Raw genomic sequence first — 13,457 nt, forward strand, 5'->3', positions numbered from 1 at the left:
AATCTCTTCCATCTGGAGAGTACGCGCAACAAGCTATAAGTCCTTTCTTGGGGCAGCAGCGTAAGACTTGACCACTCACGGTCCAACGTAACAATGAGCTCAACCTAACTGGACATACCTAGTCTGAATGGATTCGGTGCGGGCCCTTGCGAAAGTCTCATGCCTCAGATAATAGCCGATGTTATCTTCCTTCACGATCGCGGAAAATACCAGACATTATACTTTGCCATCTATTTTGGGTCCCTCTCGGTCAGTGATCCACGCGAACCTTGATTCAAGACACTTGCTGACAGAAACGTCAAGATTGGTCCTGTAATAGCGGGCAGCATGGCAGAGCGATTCGGATGGAGATCCTTCTGGTGGTTCAACACTGGACTACTCATCCTCACCCTCGTCCTCAACATCGCGCTACTACCGGAGACACGATTTGCCCGAAAAACACAGCCCAGGCCAACGTCTGCATCTTCTCCTTCCGTCGAGGAACCCGAGACCAAGAGCAGCTCTGTTGTCGATCACTCCGAGAATGCGTCTCAGCAGCCACAGGACCCATGGCTGTCGCGTGGACACCCTTCCGTAAAGCAATTCCGTCCATGGGGGTCATACCAGGGGAGTCTCTTGCAAGAATTATGGCTTCCGTGGTATCTTCATGCCTTTCCCATTGTCGAGTTTGCTGCCTTCGTTGTCTCCTTCTCGGCTTCTGGCTTCCTAGTAGCCAACTTGACTCAGCAGCAATACTTTGGCGCACCTCCTTACAACTTTACGACCCAAGAAGTAGGATTTACTAATTTCGCCATTTTTGCGGGCAGCATGATTGGACTGTTGACATCCGGACCATTGTCTGACTGGATTGCGAATTACTTCACCAAGCGAAACAGGGGCATTCGGGAGCCAGAGATGAGGCTAATCACCATGCTCCCTTATACCTTGGCCATGATCATTGGGCTTGTTGTGGTTGCCGTGGGCTATACCCGGCTGTGGCCTTGGAAAGTTATTGTCATCATTGGTTACACCTTGCTGGGCATGCAAGTGACGAGCCTGCCGAGTATTGCGTCGACATACGCGGTTGACAGCTACAAACCAGCCACGGGGGCCATTTTTATTGCAATCACAATGTGAGTAGACCCTCTTTTCGCTCCGAATACATTACTTTTGTGTGGCTGACCGGCAACAAAGCAACAAGAACCTATGGGGCTATGGCGTTGGCAAGTTCATCACGCCGTGGACGTTGGAGGCAGGGTATCTCGTGCCGATCATGACACTCATGGCACTGATCACATTCTTTTGCAGTTTTGGTATTCTGTTCTGGTACTGTGGAAAGTACTTTAGGGGCCTTACGAGGAATTCATTCCTGCATCAACTGGATAGCTGAGAGATACGGATAGGTCGCATGGCGAATATCAGAGCCGCAAAGAATTAATTTCATTTATGAGAACTGGCAAGCTTTGCACCCATAATTATAAACTCGCTAGGACGTTGTTTGATCTAAACATTCTCTACGAATTCTCAATGATTTGAGAAACCATTGTGAGTATCCTACCATCAACGCATCCCCTGCCGCTGAGCGCGTAGACGGTTAGAGTAAAATTGCCCCCCTGGTGCAAAGAAACTCAAAGTCAAACCTCGCAGTACCAGTGACAATTCCCATGGTGTTCTTCATCTTCGGATTATGATATGTCTCCAGAGTCTGCATGTCCTCCCGATTACAGAGCTTCAGCTGCGCTAATATTTCAGCAACCGCGGCATACAGTATACCTAGATTGCCGTCTTCAATCTTGACGGCGATCCCAACTGCGCCCTCTGCTCCAATTCCCTTCGTCTGTTCAGACTCGCGCATTCCAACGGCGTAGCAGCCATCTGCACCGACCTTGCCGATGGTAGAGCCACCAAGAGCACTCATTAAGATAGTACAGAAGCGACCCTCGCCGCCAACCATCTCGGGCATTTGAGCCATGGCATTGAAGATCTTTCCCATCAGCTGCACCCTGGGCGTGACTGGACTGCCACTGGCTACTGCGTCTGATGCCTGGGCAAATGAAGCATATACCTTGGCCAAGTGAGAAAGGGGAAATGCAGGCGCCGGCATATTGCAGCCGTCAAGCCCCCACTGAACCTCTTCCTCGCTTAACCCAGCTACTTCTTCCACGACTCTCTTGACGCTGGCCTGGATTGGATGCGTCAGGAGATGGTAATTGTCTGCGGAGGCACCAATAGCTTTGGCCCCAGCCAGCATACCCGCATGTTTGCCGGAACAATTGTTATAGACTGCCGTCGGTTCGAAGTCCCGCTTGATCCATTCGTTGTTGATCGCCGGATTTATTGAAGGATGGCCACCACACCGCAATTGGTCCTCCGTATGCTGCGACTTAGCGAGCATTCGTCGAGCCCGCTCGATATGCCGGTCCTCGCTACTATGCGAGGCACACATAAGAGCCAGATCACCATCGTCAAAAGCAAAATGCTCGAGGGCGCCAGTCTCCGCAACCGCTAGTGCTTGAACTGGTTTGGCTGCAGATCGGAGGAGTGTCACTCGCGATGGATCGCCGAGAGAGAAGAGAACCTTTCCGGCTGAGTCGACTATCGCGGCGTGGACCAGGTGTCTATTTTCGATGATGCCGTTTCTGTCAATGATAACATGGCTCTTATTCTGGGCGGGTACAGTCATATTGAGTCTCTATGCAATCAAAGTGAAGCTGTCATGACTTTTTAGACGGAGGTATGTAAGAGACATGGGCAATTTTGTAGGGAGAGTCAGGCAGCAAGTTTGGGTGAGGGACCCCACATGTTGAAAGGCGTGGCACTGACATCCAAGGGAGTGATTGACGCAATGCGTTAGATTTTTTCAGATCCCAGTCCACGCGACCTACCAACTGATTTCGAGCGGATGTAGCCTTGGCTGGGTGTGATACAGCACAATAATTGACCGCGTCCCATGTTCTCCCCAGTCTCCAACATCCTCCCTGTTTCAGGCAAAACAGCAAACGACCAGTTGGCCTTTATTCAGTGAAAGAACAATGCGAAACCACGGTAAACATTCTTTTGTCGCTAAATTGGGCCTGATACAGTTGGCGTTCGACGCAGGACTCGAGGTTCTGGTTGGCCGCCTTCCCACTTCGGTATCTAATTCCCGTCGCCTCCAGTACCATATACGCAGGCCTCACTCAGACTTGGAGAAAAGAGGGCATCAGGTCACAAAAAGGGTGTCAAATCGAACGAATCTTTTGCTCTACTTATGATGAGAGCGCAAGCTCGCAGAAGCGAGCGCTTCATTACACCACGGTTAGTTTTGCGCGGTATTGGGAAGGCGTCGAAAAGGCCCTGCATATTTGCTCTGGAAGGCCAACCCCGTTCATACATGGTGGCCATAGTTGAGGCTCTCCGTGTAGGCACACATATGCAGAGACTGTACCAGCGCGGTTGCTCGTCAGTAATATAGCTCGCATAGGTGAATTGCGCGGTTGAAACGTGATGTATCACGGCGAGCATGCGATGCCACGCCCTTTAGAGAACCAGTCTGCTTTATAGCTCTACGCTCATCCCTGATATTGTCTTCTACGCAGATCAAGTATGTTCCTCCCTCTCAACAGTACAGCACAAAATCTGAGTCAACGAGCGGCAAGTCACAGCATTCCAAGTAGCAATGACAATAGAATCGTGTCTGACAATTTTCACCACTGGGTACAGCATTGTTAGAATGAAATCATTCATTGTTACGACGCGACATTGCGCCTACAATTTTCTATACTAGGTAAATTCCCTTTGATAAACACATCGCTAAAATCCATTGTAAGTACATAGCAACCATGACATGTTAGGTATGCAGGATATCGATCATTTTAAAAGCACAATTCTATAAGGCTCCACCTTTCCGTCTGTGAACCCTTTGATCCCCCAGTATCTATCTTGAAAATTTTGGGGGGTTAAGATTCTTAAGCAGAACCGGTAGTGGAAGCAAAATGGGGAGCGTTAAGGAAGAGACCCATGAGGACACCGCCGAGGGTGCCAGCTATAGGGATGGTCATGATCCAGGAGAAGAGCAAGAGTCCGACTCGCTGGAAGTTGACTGCCTTGAGGGTGCCATTGCAGAGGCCGACGCCGACGGTGGCACCAGTGATGCACATAGAGGTAGAAACGGGCAGGGAGTACTGGGAGAAGACGAGGACAGTGATGGCGGCACCCATCTCCATAGAGCAACCACGGGAAGGAGAGTGGTAGGTAATCTTGTTACCCATGACTATAAATGGAATCAGTAATCCGAACAGATCATAGAGCTTGAGAATGTTCTTACCCTTCATGATGTTGTATCCATAGGTGCAAAGGCCGATGGAGATCATACCGGAGAGAACAGCCAGCTGCCAGACGGGCACAGGAGCCTTGGCGGCCGCAGCATTGCCAGTCTTCCAGGCAGAGTAGATAACGGCCCAGGGGCCGACAGAGTTGCCGATATCGTTGGCACCATGAGCGAATGAGGCAGTGCAGGCAGTCAGAACCTGGATAAAGGAGTAGGTGTGCTCGACCTCGTTGGGGAACTTCTCCGCGTGGGCGTAGACCCGCTTCATGCGGTCACCGTCGGGAGTGCCCTCCGTACCGGTCTGTGCAGCGTGAATGTCGTAATAGAGGCCGTAGAGGAGGCCAGCGACGATCATGGCGGGAATACGGATAGCAAGGATCTTGATGTTCTTCCACTCATAGATCTCACCAGGGCCCATGGGGTTGTCACGGAGTGTGCGCATGGCCCAGCCAATAGGGCCCCGTCTGGCGTACAGCCTGGCGTTGAACCTGTTCTGCGTCTCGGCCATGAGCTCGGAGTAGGTGGGCTTGTTGGCTTCAACAGCGGCCAGGCTCTTCTCAGCAGGAGTAGTGGTGATATCGGCATCGCCCTTCTTGAGGCCCTCGCCACTCTCGAGAGACCCATCGACTGAGTGACCGGAGGAGTGTTCGTCCCTGTGCTCTTGGACGACAGCGTAGTCGGGCACAGCGGCAGACTCAGCATCGGCGGGCGCAGGGCGATTCCACAGAAGAGGCCCGAGGAGGAACATCCACCACTTAACGGTGTAGTCCTTCTTCAGGATTTTGGCACGGGCAAATGGGACAAAGAAGATGGCGGACAGCAGGCAAACACCACCGCCAGTGCCCATTGTGACGGCTGCAATGTACCAACCGGGCTTCTTGGCCAGGCCAAGAGAAGGAGAGCCCTTGTAGACAATGGACAGCGTGCAGATGGTGCCGGCGATGAGGAAGAAGAAGGGCGAGGTGTAGACGGCCCAAGGCGCAGGGTTCTTCCGGACGTGGACGACGAAGCGGATGAGCAGGAAGATGCTGGCCGCGAACCCAGCAGCAATGGCGGGCGCCATACCCAGACCAGCGAAGATGGCGCCAAGACCCTTGCCATTGTTCCATCCCCATTGAACCTGCGAGGCTCCCACAGTAGCAACACCGACACCAGCGACAGCTGAGATGAGGGAGTATGTCGATGAAACGTGAGCGGAGTGACGGGTGCACCACATGACCCAAGAGGAAGCGGCGGCGAGGGCGCAGGTGAAGGCGAGCATCTGGACGCCGGCGTTGCCATTGAAGGCAGAGTTGGGGATGATGCCGTTCTTGATTGTTTCAGCAGTTCGTGCACCGACCGTAATGGCGCCCAGCATCTCGAATATGGTGCCGAAGATCATGGCTTGTCGGTAGGAGATGGATCTGGAGGAGACACTGGTGGCCCAGGAGTTGGCAACATCGTCTAGACGAGTCTCAGTCAGCTGTCTGATATGCAGAAGCTGGAATGCATCAAAGACTTACTGGCTCCGTTGTTGTAGGCATCCAGCATGGCAAACAGAGTGCCAATGGCAAAGATGTAGTCATATTCGTGCAGCACCATGTTGACGGATGTGCTTGCAGCAACCCCAAGCTGTAGGAAAAAGGAGATCCTGCAGATAGGGAGAAGGGAGCGGTTGAGAGAACAGCCTGGGAAGAAAGTCGACAGGTGAGTTGCACGGGGTCCTTCTTAAATACCGTTCCAGGTATGTTGGTTTTATTCCTACACCTCACAGTCCAGGTGTACAAGTATCTCACATACACGTGCGTGTGAATGGACCCTCAGGTCAAGGCCGCAAGATTCAGAGAGAACGCCAACACAGAAGCCCACTGTGCCAGAAAGTGTCCTCTTCCCAAGCCCCATCCTTATCCGCCATGGCGTGGTCGTTCCCCCGTCGTATGGTGCAGACGAAGCTGGGATATCGAGAGGCAACTAGTATGGAGCAAAAGTAATATCGTCCTTTCCCCCTTGGGACACCGACGTCGTTAATACACACCATTGGGCAATGAAAGGATCAGCCTGTGGCAACAAGTATCAACCAAAACTGAAGCAATTGTCGTCTGATGGAGAGCCGGGCAGCCAAGAAGTCGTGGGACCTTGAATAGTTCCAGGCTCGAACGCGGCCAACCCCAGGCACACCCAAGAGCATGGTAAGCCTCGCATGGCCTTGCTCCTATCACGTCGCTCAGAAAATACACGTGGGTTGGATGACGGCTCTCAGCGGTAGATCGATGCGGCCCCCAGACTTTGGCTGAAGATGGGATCCACCAGCCGAAGAGGGTCTGCTGCGGCCAAGACATGCCTGAACCGGCCATGGCGCCCGCTTGTCTTTATGTTTATTTTTAAGTGTCTCGAAGCTGGACCGACAGTGTCGCGTGAACGGCCTGAGTGATGTGATCTCTACAGATAAACTGCTTTCATTAGTGACTGTAAATAACGAAGGATGAGAAGAGAACTTGAAGATCTCTCAGTCACTTCTGATTCTCATTAACCCTCCCTTCTTTGTCTGTCATCAACAATCGAGAACCAATACTTTCAAGGGCCAGAGAGAGAACAACATAGTATGGCTATCCGCAAAGCAGCGCGTCCCTCAATCACGACAGAGCACGTGCCTGGGACCTGGATGAAGAAGCCTTCGATCGCAGGTCTTGCCAAGCCTGGCAAGACACCGAGTTAAACCGCAATAAGGTTGACGCACTCACAGACTCGGTGGATAGAGTTATCACTTAAGCTTGGCATCGGATCCAGCGCTAGCCGGCTTAGGGGAACCCTTCACTGTCCAGGGGGGAGGGTTAAGGTAGGGTGGACAGTGTCCCGTCTGTGGTAAAAGGTATCCCGTCTGTAGCAACCAAGAGTTCAAAGGTTGCAAAATAATACAATGACCACAACTGTGAGGCCTTCATACGAGTCCTCAGTAATACGACGGCCACTCTAACTATTTTTCACTGAACATTTTCAAGAGCGGACTCAAGAATCCTTGATGAAGCCTCATCCTTGGTGCCTAGTCGTCACAAACATTAGTTAACTTCGGAGGCATGAAGCCTTCTTCCTTGCAAGAATATCTGATTTCCTCGATATAACGCCGCCTTGCCATAGAACCGCTTACCCACCACTACAAGTCACTGCGTCTCCCGCCCAGTAACATAAGGTACTGAACCAGCCACTGTGCAACATTCGACACGCCACCCATGCACACGTGCGGCGCCTCGGTGTCCAAAAAATGATCAAACGTGCGATTTGCTGCTCCATCTTGCCGCATCAGGCCAGCTCTTGAATGTCGACTCGGCCGCACAGCCTCGGTGTCACTGACCTGCGTCCGGTTCCATCTCCCTGTCTTGGCGGATTAGCAGCTGAAAGTATATGGAGGAGAGGCAAACAGAAAAGCAGACCCCTTCTAGAACCTCGGGGAAAAGTGAAGGCCAAAAATTGAGGCATCCAGTTCAAACTAGTCCTTCAGATTGGCGTTATGCGTAACAAGGTATCGATCCACTCCAAGCCTCTTCAGCCACTCGTGCTAGTCAAGCCTGCACTTGTTCATGTAAGCTTATCGCAGTCGCCGGTTCATGCACGTGTCCCCCTCGTTGCAAGCTCGATGGCCATTTCCTGTGGAGAAGAGGCGTTCCCGATGAGACTCCTTTTGTTTGCTCGATGGCCGCGAGCGCCAGTGTTCAACGCCAGATTATCGCTCGATTCTCCTCCTCATGTCCGCATCTGATTCGCGTTTGCCACAGTCAGTTGGGGTTTTCACCACTCAACCGCAGCTAGAGCTATACCCTTTAACCTTTTTTTTTCTGCTTTGCTCTTTTTCCTCCCCGTAGTTATTTGGCGTTTAGGCAGATCTACGATGCAATCGACTTGCTATACATGACTTGTAACAGCTTTTTCCAAGCGAATCCTTCGGTAGAGCGCCTCGTATTGTTCCTTACTCTCTATAGGCTTGCTGTTGAGAACCGCGCGATCTTTTTGACTAAGTTTGGAGAGAAAGGACAGGATGTAAAGCACGGTAATGCTCACAATCAAGCTCAGGAGTGTTCGCAATACGACAGGAATAAGGAACGTGATATGATTCATCCCAAACGCCATCTCGGATCAGTAAGCTTCCACATATGACAAGACCGGCACACCATACGACCTTGAGACCTACCCTAGAGAAATAGATAAGTTTCTACAATTCCATGGAGGCCAACAGAGGAAAGATATGCTGTTCGAGTGTCCAAAGGCCAACATCTGGAAAGACAAAACAACCATTTGAAGTGGTTTCTCATATGTGTCTATTCTTCCGTGGTGGCGATTCCATGTCATGGAAAGCCGTCCCGTGACACAACAAGAGACATCTTCACGAGAAGAGAAGGAAATTCCCCCTCCGCTTGACTTACACCAACGCTCATGGGCATGTAACAAATATGATTACCACCGGCCACTTCTTTGAATGCTCTGCGGCTTCTATCATCAGACCGAGGCAGGAACATCGTTCCTCAGTCTTTACCTATTACTTTACCTTGGAGCTAGAGACTCCACATGAATATATGCTACGTCCGCAGCATCTTATGTCTACTTCGAGGCAAAATAATGGTATCAGTGATGCGAGAGTTCAGTCATCATTGAGTCAAAGACGTTGTGATGAGCAATATGTACTCCAATATGGTTGGTGTCAGCCAAGAAGAGGCCTAACGATCATGACGAAACGGCGCGAGTTTGCATAGAACAAGAAATCTGCTTCGCTAAGCCGACGATACGTGCCCATTGCCGAGGTAATATAACAGCTGGATAGAACGCTCGGTCACATTTCGCATGGACTTGCTGATGTGTGATTTTATGGAAATTCTGGACAGTATGATCCAGTCCAAGCGAATATAAGTGATCGCTACCAATTGCCCGCACGCTTCAAGAGACCATTAATCAGTAGACTGGAAACAGCGCCATTCAAGTCCTTATAGAACATGACATCGATTGCCTTATGGTTCTCGATGGCTATGATCCATAATTCTCCAGCGATCTCGTACCTTGATCACGACTATGTAACTACGTGCCACGCTCCTTTCTCGAGAGGCTCATTGCCCTGGGCATACCTGGGAATGATCAATTGGCAGAAAGCTTGTAACAAAGGGATAGACCTCGTCGCCATCTCATCCAAGTCAACGTAGGCTCAGTACTCCACCAGCCCGTTGTGAACGGGGCATTGCCTCCGTCTCCTGGGTTGCCAGGATCAGTAGTCTCTGGCATCGGCAAACGTGTCGGGGCATGGCAGCCTTTCGGGAAGATGTGGCGATTGCATTCAGGGCTACCTACCTAAGAATCACATGACGTAATAGGCGGCTAGAATCTTGAGCTTTTTGGAGTTTGCCTCAGTTGCTGAAGCCAGCAAACATTGATCTGTGAGTTAAAGCCTGACTTCAGGTCTTTTCTTGTGTCCATGCTGTCTACATATCCGGGCTTCCAACACCTTTTACCTAAATCGGGATGAAGTACCCTGGTCCGTGATAAGCCTTTTCTAATCAAATGCAGCTACCTATAATTAGCTGTCGACCACTGTATATGTAATCAAGGAAACGCTACTTGACCTTGGTAATGGAAGCCATATGCATAATGGCATGCGGCCATCGCGGAAAAAGTTTCCGAATAACCTAGAGCCCGATTCAGCTCAGGCTGAAATTTGGTTATTGAAGAAGTGGCATCTCACAGAGATGAAAGTGGCTGGGCGTCACAGTACGTCACAGTATACGCGAGCTACCTACCTATGCAACACAAGCGTATCAATATACTGAGCCATCAATGGCCCCAGTATCTTCAACACTGTTTCCCTCGGCCAGGCGAACAATTGCGTAGTTGAAATACTGCCTGTGGCCTGGACCTTACAAATCTACCAGCAGTTTCCTGTCTGGAAGTGTGATCAATAATCATCCACAGAACAAGTGTTGAGTAGTCGGATACATGACATATGATGAATCGACAGAGACAGGATCTTGATTCATGGATTATCATAAGGTTTGGGTATAAAGAGAAGAAACAATGCAGTCACAAACGAAACATGCCAACAAAGAATATCTTCAACTCAACCATCTTTTCAAGACCTCGACATCTTCAACTAGTTTGAACTACCGTCGAGCATCAAATTACTTCTCAAATCACTTCGCCATGTCCAAGGTTATTCTCATATTGGGCGGAGCCGGAGCCCAAAACTCCGCCGTGGCCCGAGAGCTAGCCAAGAACGAATCCTTCCAAATCAAGCTCCTTTCCCGACTTGCCAAGTCAGAGGACAATGTCGCTCTCGCAAGCAATCCTCGCATTACAGTGATCGAAGGAAATTGCTATGATGAGGACACTCTCGTCTCGGCCTTTGAAGGCGTCAACGCCGTGTTCGTAAACACCAATGGGTTTGCCATCGGCGAAAAGGCAGAGGTCTTCTGGGGTATTCGCATGTATGAGATTGCCTACTGGGCTGGCGTCGAACACTTTGTCTACAGCTCTCTGCCGTATGTGTCGAAGAAGTCTGGCTTTAACCCCAAGTACCGCGTCCCATTTGTGGACGGCAAGGCCAAGGTTGTTGGTATGTAACACAGAGACACAGTGTCTATCTTGCCCTTCTTGATACATGCTGATCAAAGACGTGGTCTAGACTATCTGAAGGCTCAGCCCACTGACAAGATGAATTGGAGTGCAATCGAAAGCGGCCCCTATCCCGAGTCTCACCTTGCCACATGGTTTCCTACGAAAGATGACAATGGTGTCTACATCTTCCGCATGCCAATCGAGGCTGAGGGCGCCATGGCAATGGTGGGACTGGCCGACTTTGCGTGGTTCACCCGCTACATGTTTGAACACCCCAAGGAGTTTGAAGCTGACCTGCTCAGCGTTGGTATCGACCACGTAAGTGGCAATGCCATTGCCTCAGCATTCACCGCCGTGACGGGAAAGGCCGCTAGATTTGAGCCGCTCCCACTCTCGGAGGTGGCCAAGACGTGGCCTGATACCAAGATTGGTCTGGCTGGATCCCCGGGCTACGATGACCCGACTCTGAAGACAATGGCTGGCCACTTTGTGCCGTGGTTCACCATTTGGCAGGAGAGCGGTGGCAACAAGGGTCTTTGGGCTAAGGACTATGAGCGATTGGATAAGATCCATCCTGGCCGCATTAGGACCATTGAGGAGTGGATGAGGTCGGTTGGCTACTCTGCTGAAGGCTACCCCAGTGCCCTTAAGACCGGCCTTTTCGGCTAAGCGGTGAGAGTAACGGCGGAAGAATACGGCTTATATAGAATATATTGCTTCTGCTTCCTGCATGACTCTTTTCAGTATTAGTGATACGATCAGTTTGATCCTGTTCCACGTCCTTTATTCTGCGATTTTGTGCCTCTTTCTCGAATATTGTTCAAACACAGCATCTCGATATTGCTTTGTTGCATTGGCAATAGTTGTTGTCCTTACTACATGACTTACATGTATCCAATTATTCTTTAGAAGGCTTGATCACTTGCCTGGAGCGCTGGAGCAGGTTGATTTCGATATCTAGACAATAACCTCTTGATTTCTAGGGTACTATTTTGAGTTATCTGTTGGGATAAGAAAAAGGGTAACATAACAGATGCATGCCCTGAGCCTCAGTCTCCCTTACTCTCATGCTTTGAAGAATGCAACCTGCTGATCAAGAAAAGCCTCGATAGAATCCTCCATAGCAGTCCATTCCATTGCGAGAAACTTGTCTGTCGCACCCATGTCAATAGTCCACGTTGGCTCTTCCTCAGCATCGAACTTGACGTTTAAAGAAGGATAATTTGCCTTGGCAAAGCTTGCAAACTGCTTCCATGTATGAAAGGGACCAGTAAGGGGCAGTTCGGTTCCAGAAGGAACAACAGCATCAATGATCCGTGCCAGAGCTCGGGATACGTCACGAACATCCACCATCAAGAACGGCGTCATAGGAGGCCCATTCGAATGGAGCGTTACCCACATAAGGTAGTTCACCCCGCTCAGTTCGTCAGCCGACTTTTGGACCAGGCTGGGCCCAAAGACTTGCGATGGATGAACGGTCACAACGTCGAACTTGGGGTTTGCTTTCTTCACCCAGTCGCGATATGCTTGGTGGGCCACGATTTTGCCAGTTTGGTACTTGAGAAGCTGCCCCGGCAAGCCCTCTGGAAAGTCCATGTTGAGATTGACGACAAATCTTTCGCCGGTGTTCGCTGCCAAAGTGTCAGATCATTGGATGCCCGAGCAATCAAGTGTTTTGGAAGGCCAACAAGCATACCCTTGATATGGAAAGGGCTACGCACGATACCGTCCAAGGGCATTAGTGACACGAACGACGAGACAATGACGACTTTTCGGATGCTGTTCTCTTGTGCGGATAACTCCAGGATTGATAAAGTCCCCCTGACTACGGGATCGACAAAGTCCCTTGTCAGGTCCGTGCCTTTGTCAACCATTGGTCCAGCTAGATGAAAAACGTAGTCGACCCCCTTCAAGGCCCCTTGAAACGTCAACAGCTGTGATATGTCTGACACAATGACCGATTCGATCCTGTCCAAGGCAGAAGGGTATAATTCTTTGATGAGCTGGGCTTTCTCTTCGCTTCTCACGGCGACACGTACGCGGTGGCCGGCTTTGAGGACATCTCCAATGAGGTATGTCCCAATGAAGCCAGAGGCACCAGTGATGAAGACAAGGTGTCCTGACATTGTGAACTGGTGTTGAAGTTGTTGACTGATGTTTACTCCGAGGAGCGTGATGAAAATGCAATCGAAGAGGGAGTTTAGCACTAAGGGCAAGCAATGCCTTTATATCCATGAGGAAGCTTCCTCTGAATCTACAGAAAGGCATAAACGTATCAATACCTCTCAGATGCGGCCCACATTGTCTATCTTCGCTTGCTTCCCCGGCATCACCGTAGAGTCGCCTCGAAACTGGGCAAGAGATTCCGTGATTCGCGTCGACGGCGGTATCTGCGTAATCTGTTACCGCACACAGCAAACAATAATTACAATGTGCAGCCCCTGACTTTAGAGTGCTATCGTAGCTGTGACAGGTTCTAGTGCACAAGGCCGGATTAGTGAACAAGTTGGGAACGTCGGAGATATTACTGCAGCAGACCCCATGTAGAGGCAAGTCTTTCCGGAGGCGCTGATCGCAGAAATATTGGAGCGCGCGATTGGTT

The 13,457-nt window shown here is 50.5% G+C and overlaps 5 protein-coding genes across 5 annotated transcripts; 2 read left to right on the plus strand and 3 right to left on the minus strand.

Annotated features, from left to right (window-relative positions):
- Window positions 1-159: 159 nt before the first annotated feature.
- On the plus strand, window positions 160-1,369 carry TRIREDRAFT_111888 (uncharacterized protein; the record flags this gene model as incomplete). The annotated part of the gene is made up of 3 exons (XM_006969240.1): window positions 160-249; window positions 304-1,112; window positions 1,174-1,369. 3 exons carry the CDS (start codon window positions 160-162, stop codon window positions 1,367-1,369), a joined length of 1,095 nt encoding a protein of 364 aa, XP_006969302.1.
- A 204-nt stretch (window positions 1,370-1,573) lies between these two features.
- On the minus strand, window positions 1,574-2,662 carry TRIREDRAFT_69755 (uncharacterized protein; the record flags this gene model as incomplete). The annotated part of the gene is made up of 1 exon (XM_006969277.1): window positions 1,574-2,662. One exon carries the CDS (start codon window positions 2,660-2,662, stop codon window positions 1,574-1,576), a length of 1,089 nt encoding a protein of 362 aa, XP_006969339.1.
- Window positions 2,663-3,926: 1,264 nt separating this feature from the next.
- TRIREDRAFT_111890 (uncharacterized protein) lies at window positions 3,927-5,869 on the minus strand (the record flags this gene model as incomplete). The annotated part of the gene is made up of 3 exons (XM_006969278.1): window positions 3,927-4,231; window positions 4,286-5,731; window positions 5,791-5,869. The coding sequence occupies 3 exons, from the start codon at window positions 5,867-5,869 to the stop codon at window positions 3,927-3,929; spliced, it is 1,830 nt and encodes a 609-aa protein (XP_006969340.1).
- A 4,572-nt stretch (window positions 5,870-10,441) lies between these two features.
- On the plus strand, window positions 10,442-11,524 carry TRIREDRAFT_111891 (uncharacterized protein; the record flags this gene model as incomplete). The annotated part of the gene is made up of 2 exons (XM_006969241.1): window positions 10,442-10,853; window positions 10,923-11,524. 2 exons carry the CDS (start codon window positions 10,442-10,444, stop codon window positions 11,522-11,524), a joined length of 1,014 nt encoding a protein of 337 aa, XP_006969303.1.
- Window positions 11,525-11,920: 396 nt separating this feature from the next.
- On the minus strand, window positions 11,921-12,981 carry TRIREDRAFT_69688 (uncharacterized protein; the record flags this gene model as incomplete). Its single annotated transcript, XM_006969279.1, has 2 exons — window positions 11,921-12,486; window positions 12,552-12,981. The coding sequence occupies 2 exons, from the start codon at window positions 12,979-12,981 to the stop codon at window positions 11,921-11,923; spliced, it is 996 nt and encodes a 331-aa protein (XP_006969341.1).
- Window positions 12,982-13,457: the final 476 nt, after the last annotated feature.

This window comes from Trichoderma reesei, assembly GCF_000167675.1.
Source record: "Trichoderma reesei QM6a unplaced genomic scaffold TRIREscaffold_30, whole genome shotgun sequence".
NCBI lineage: Eukaryota > Fungi > Ascomycota > Sordariomycetes > Hypocreales > Hypocreaceae > Trichoderma > Trichoderma reesei.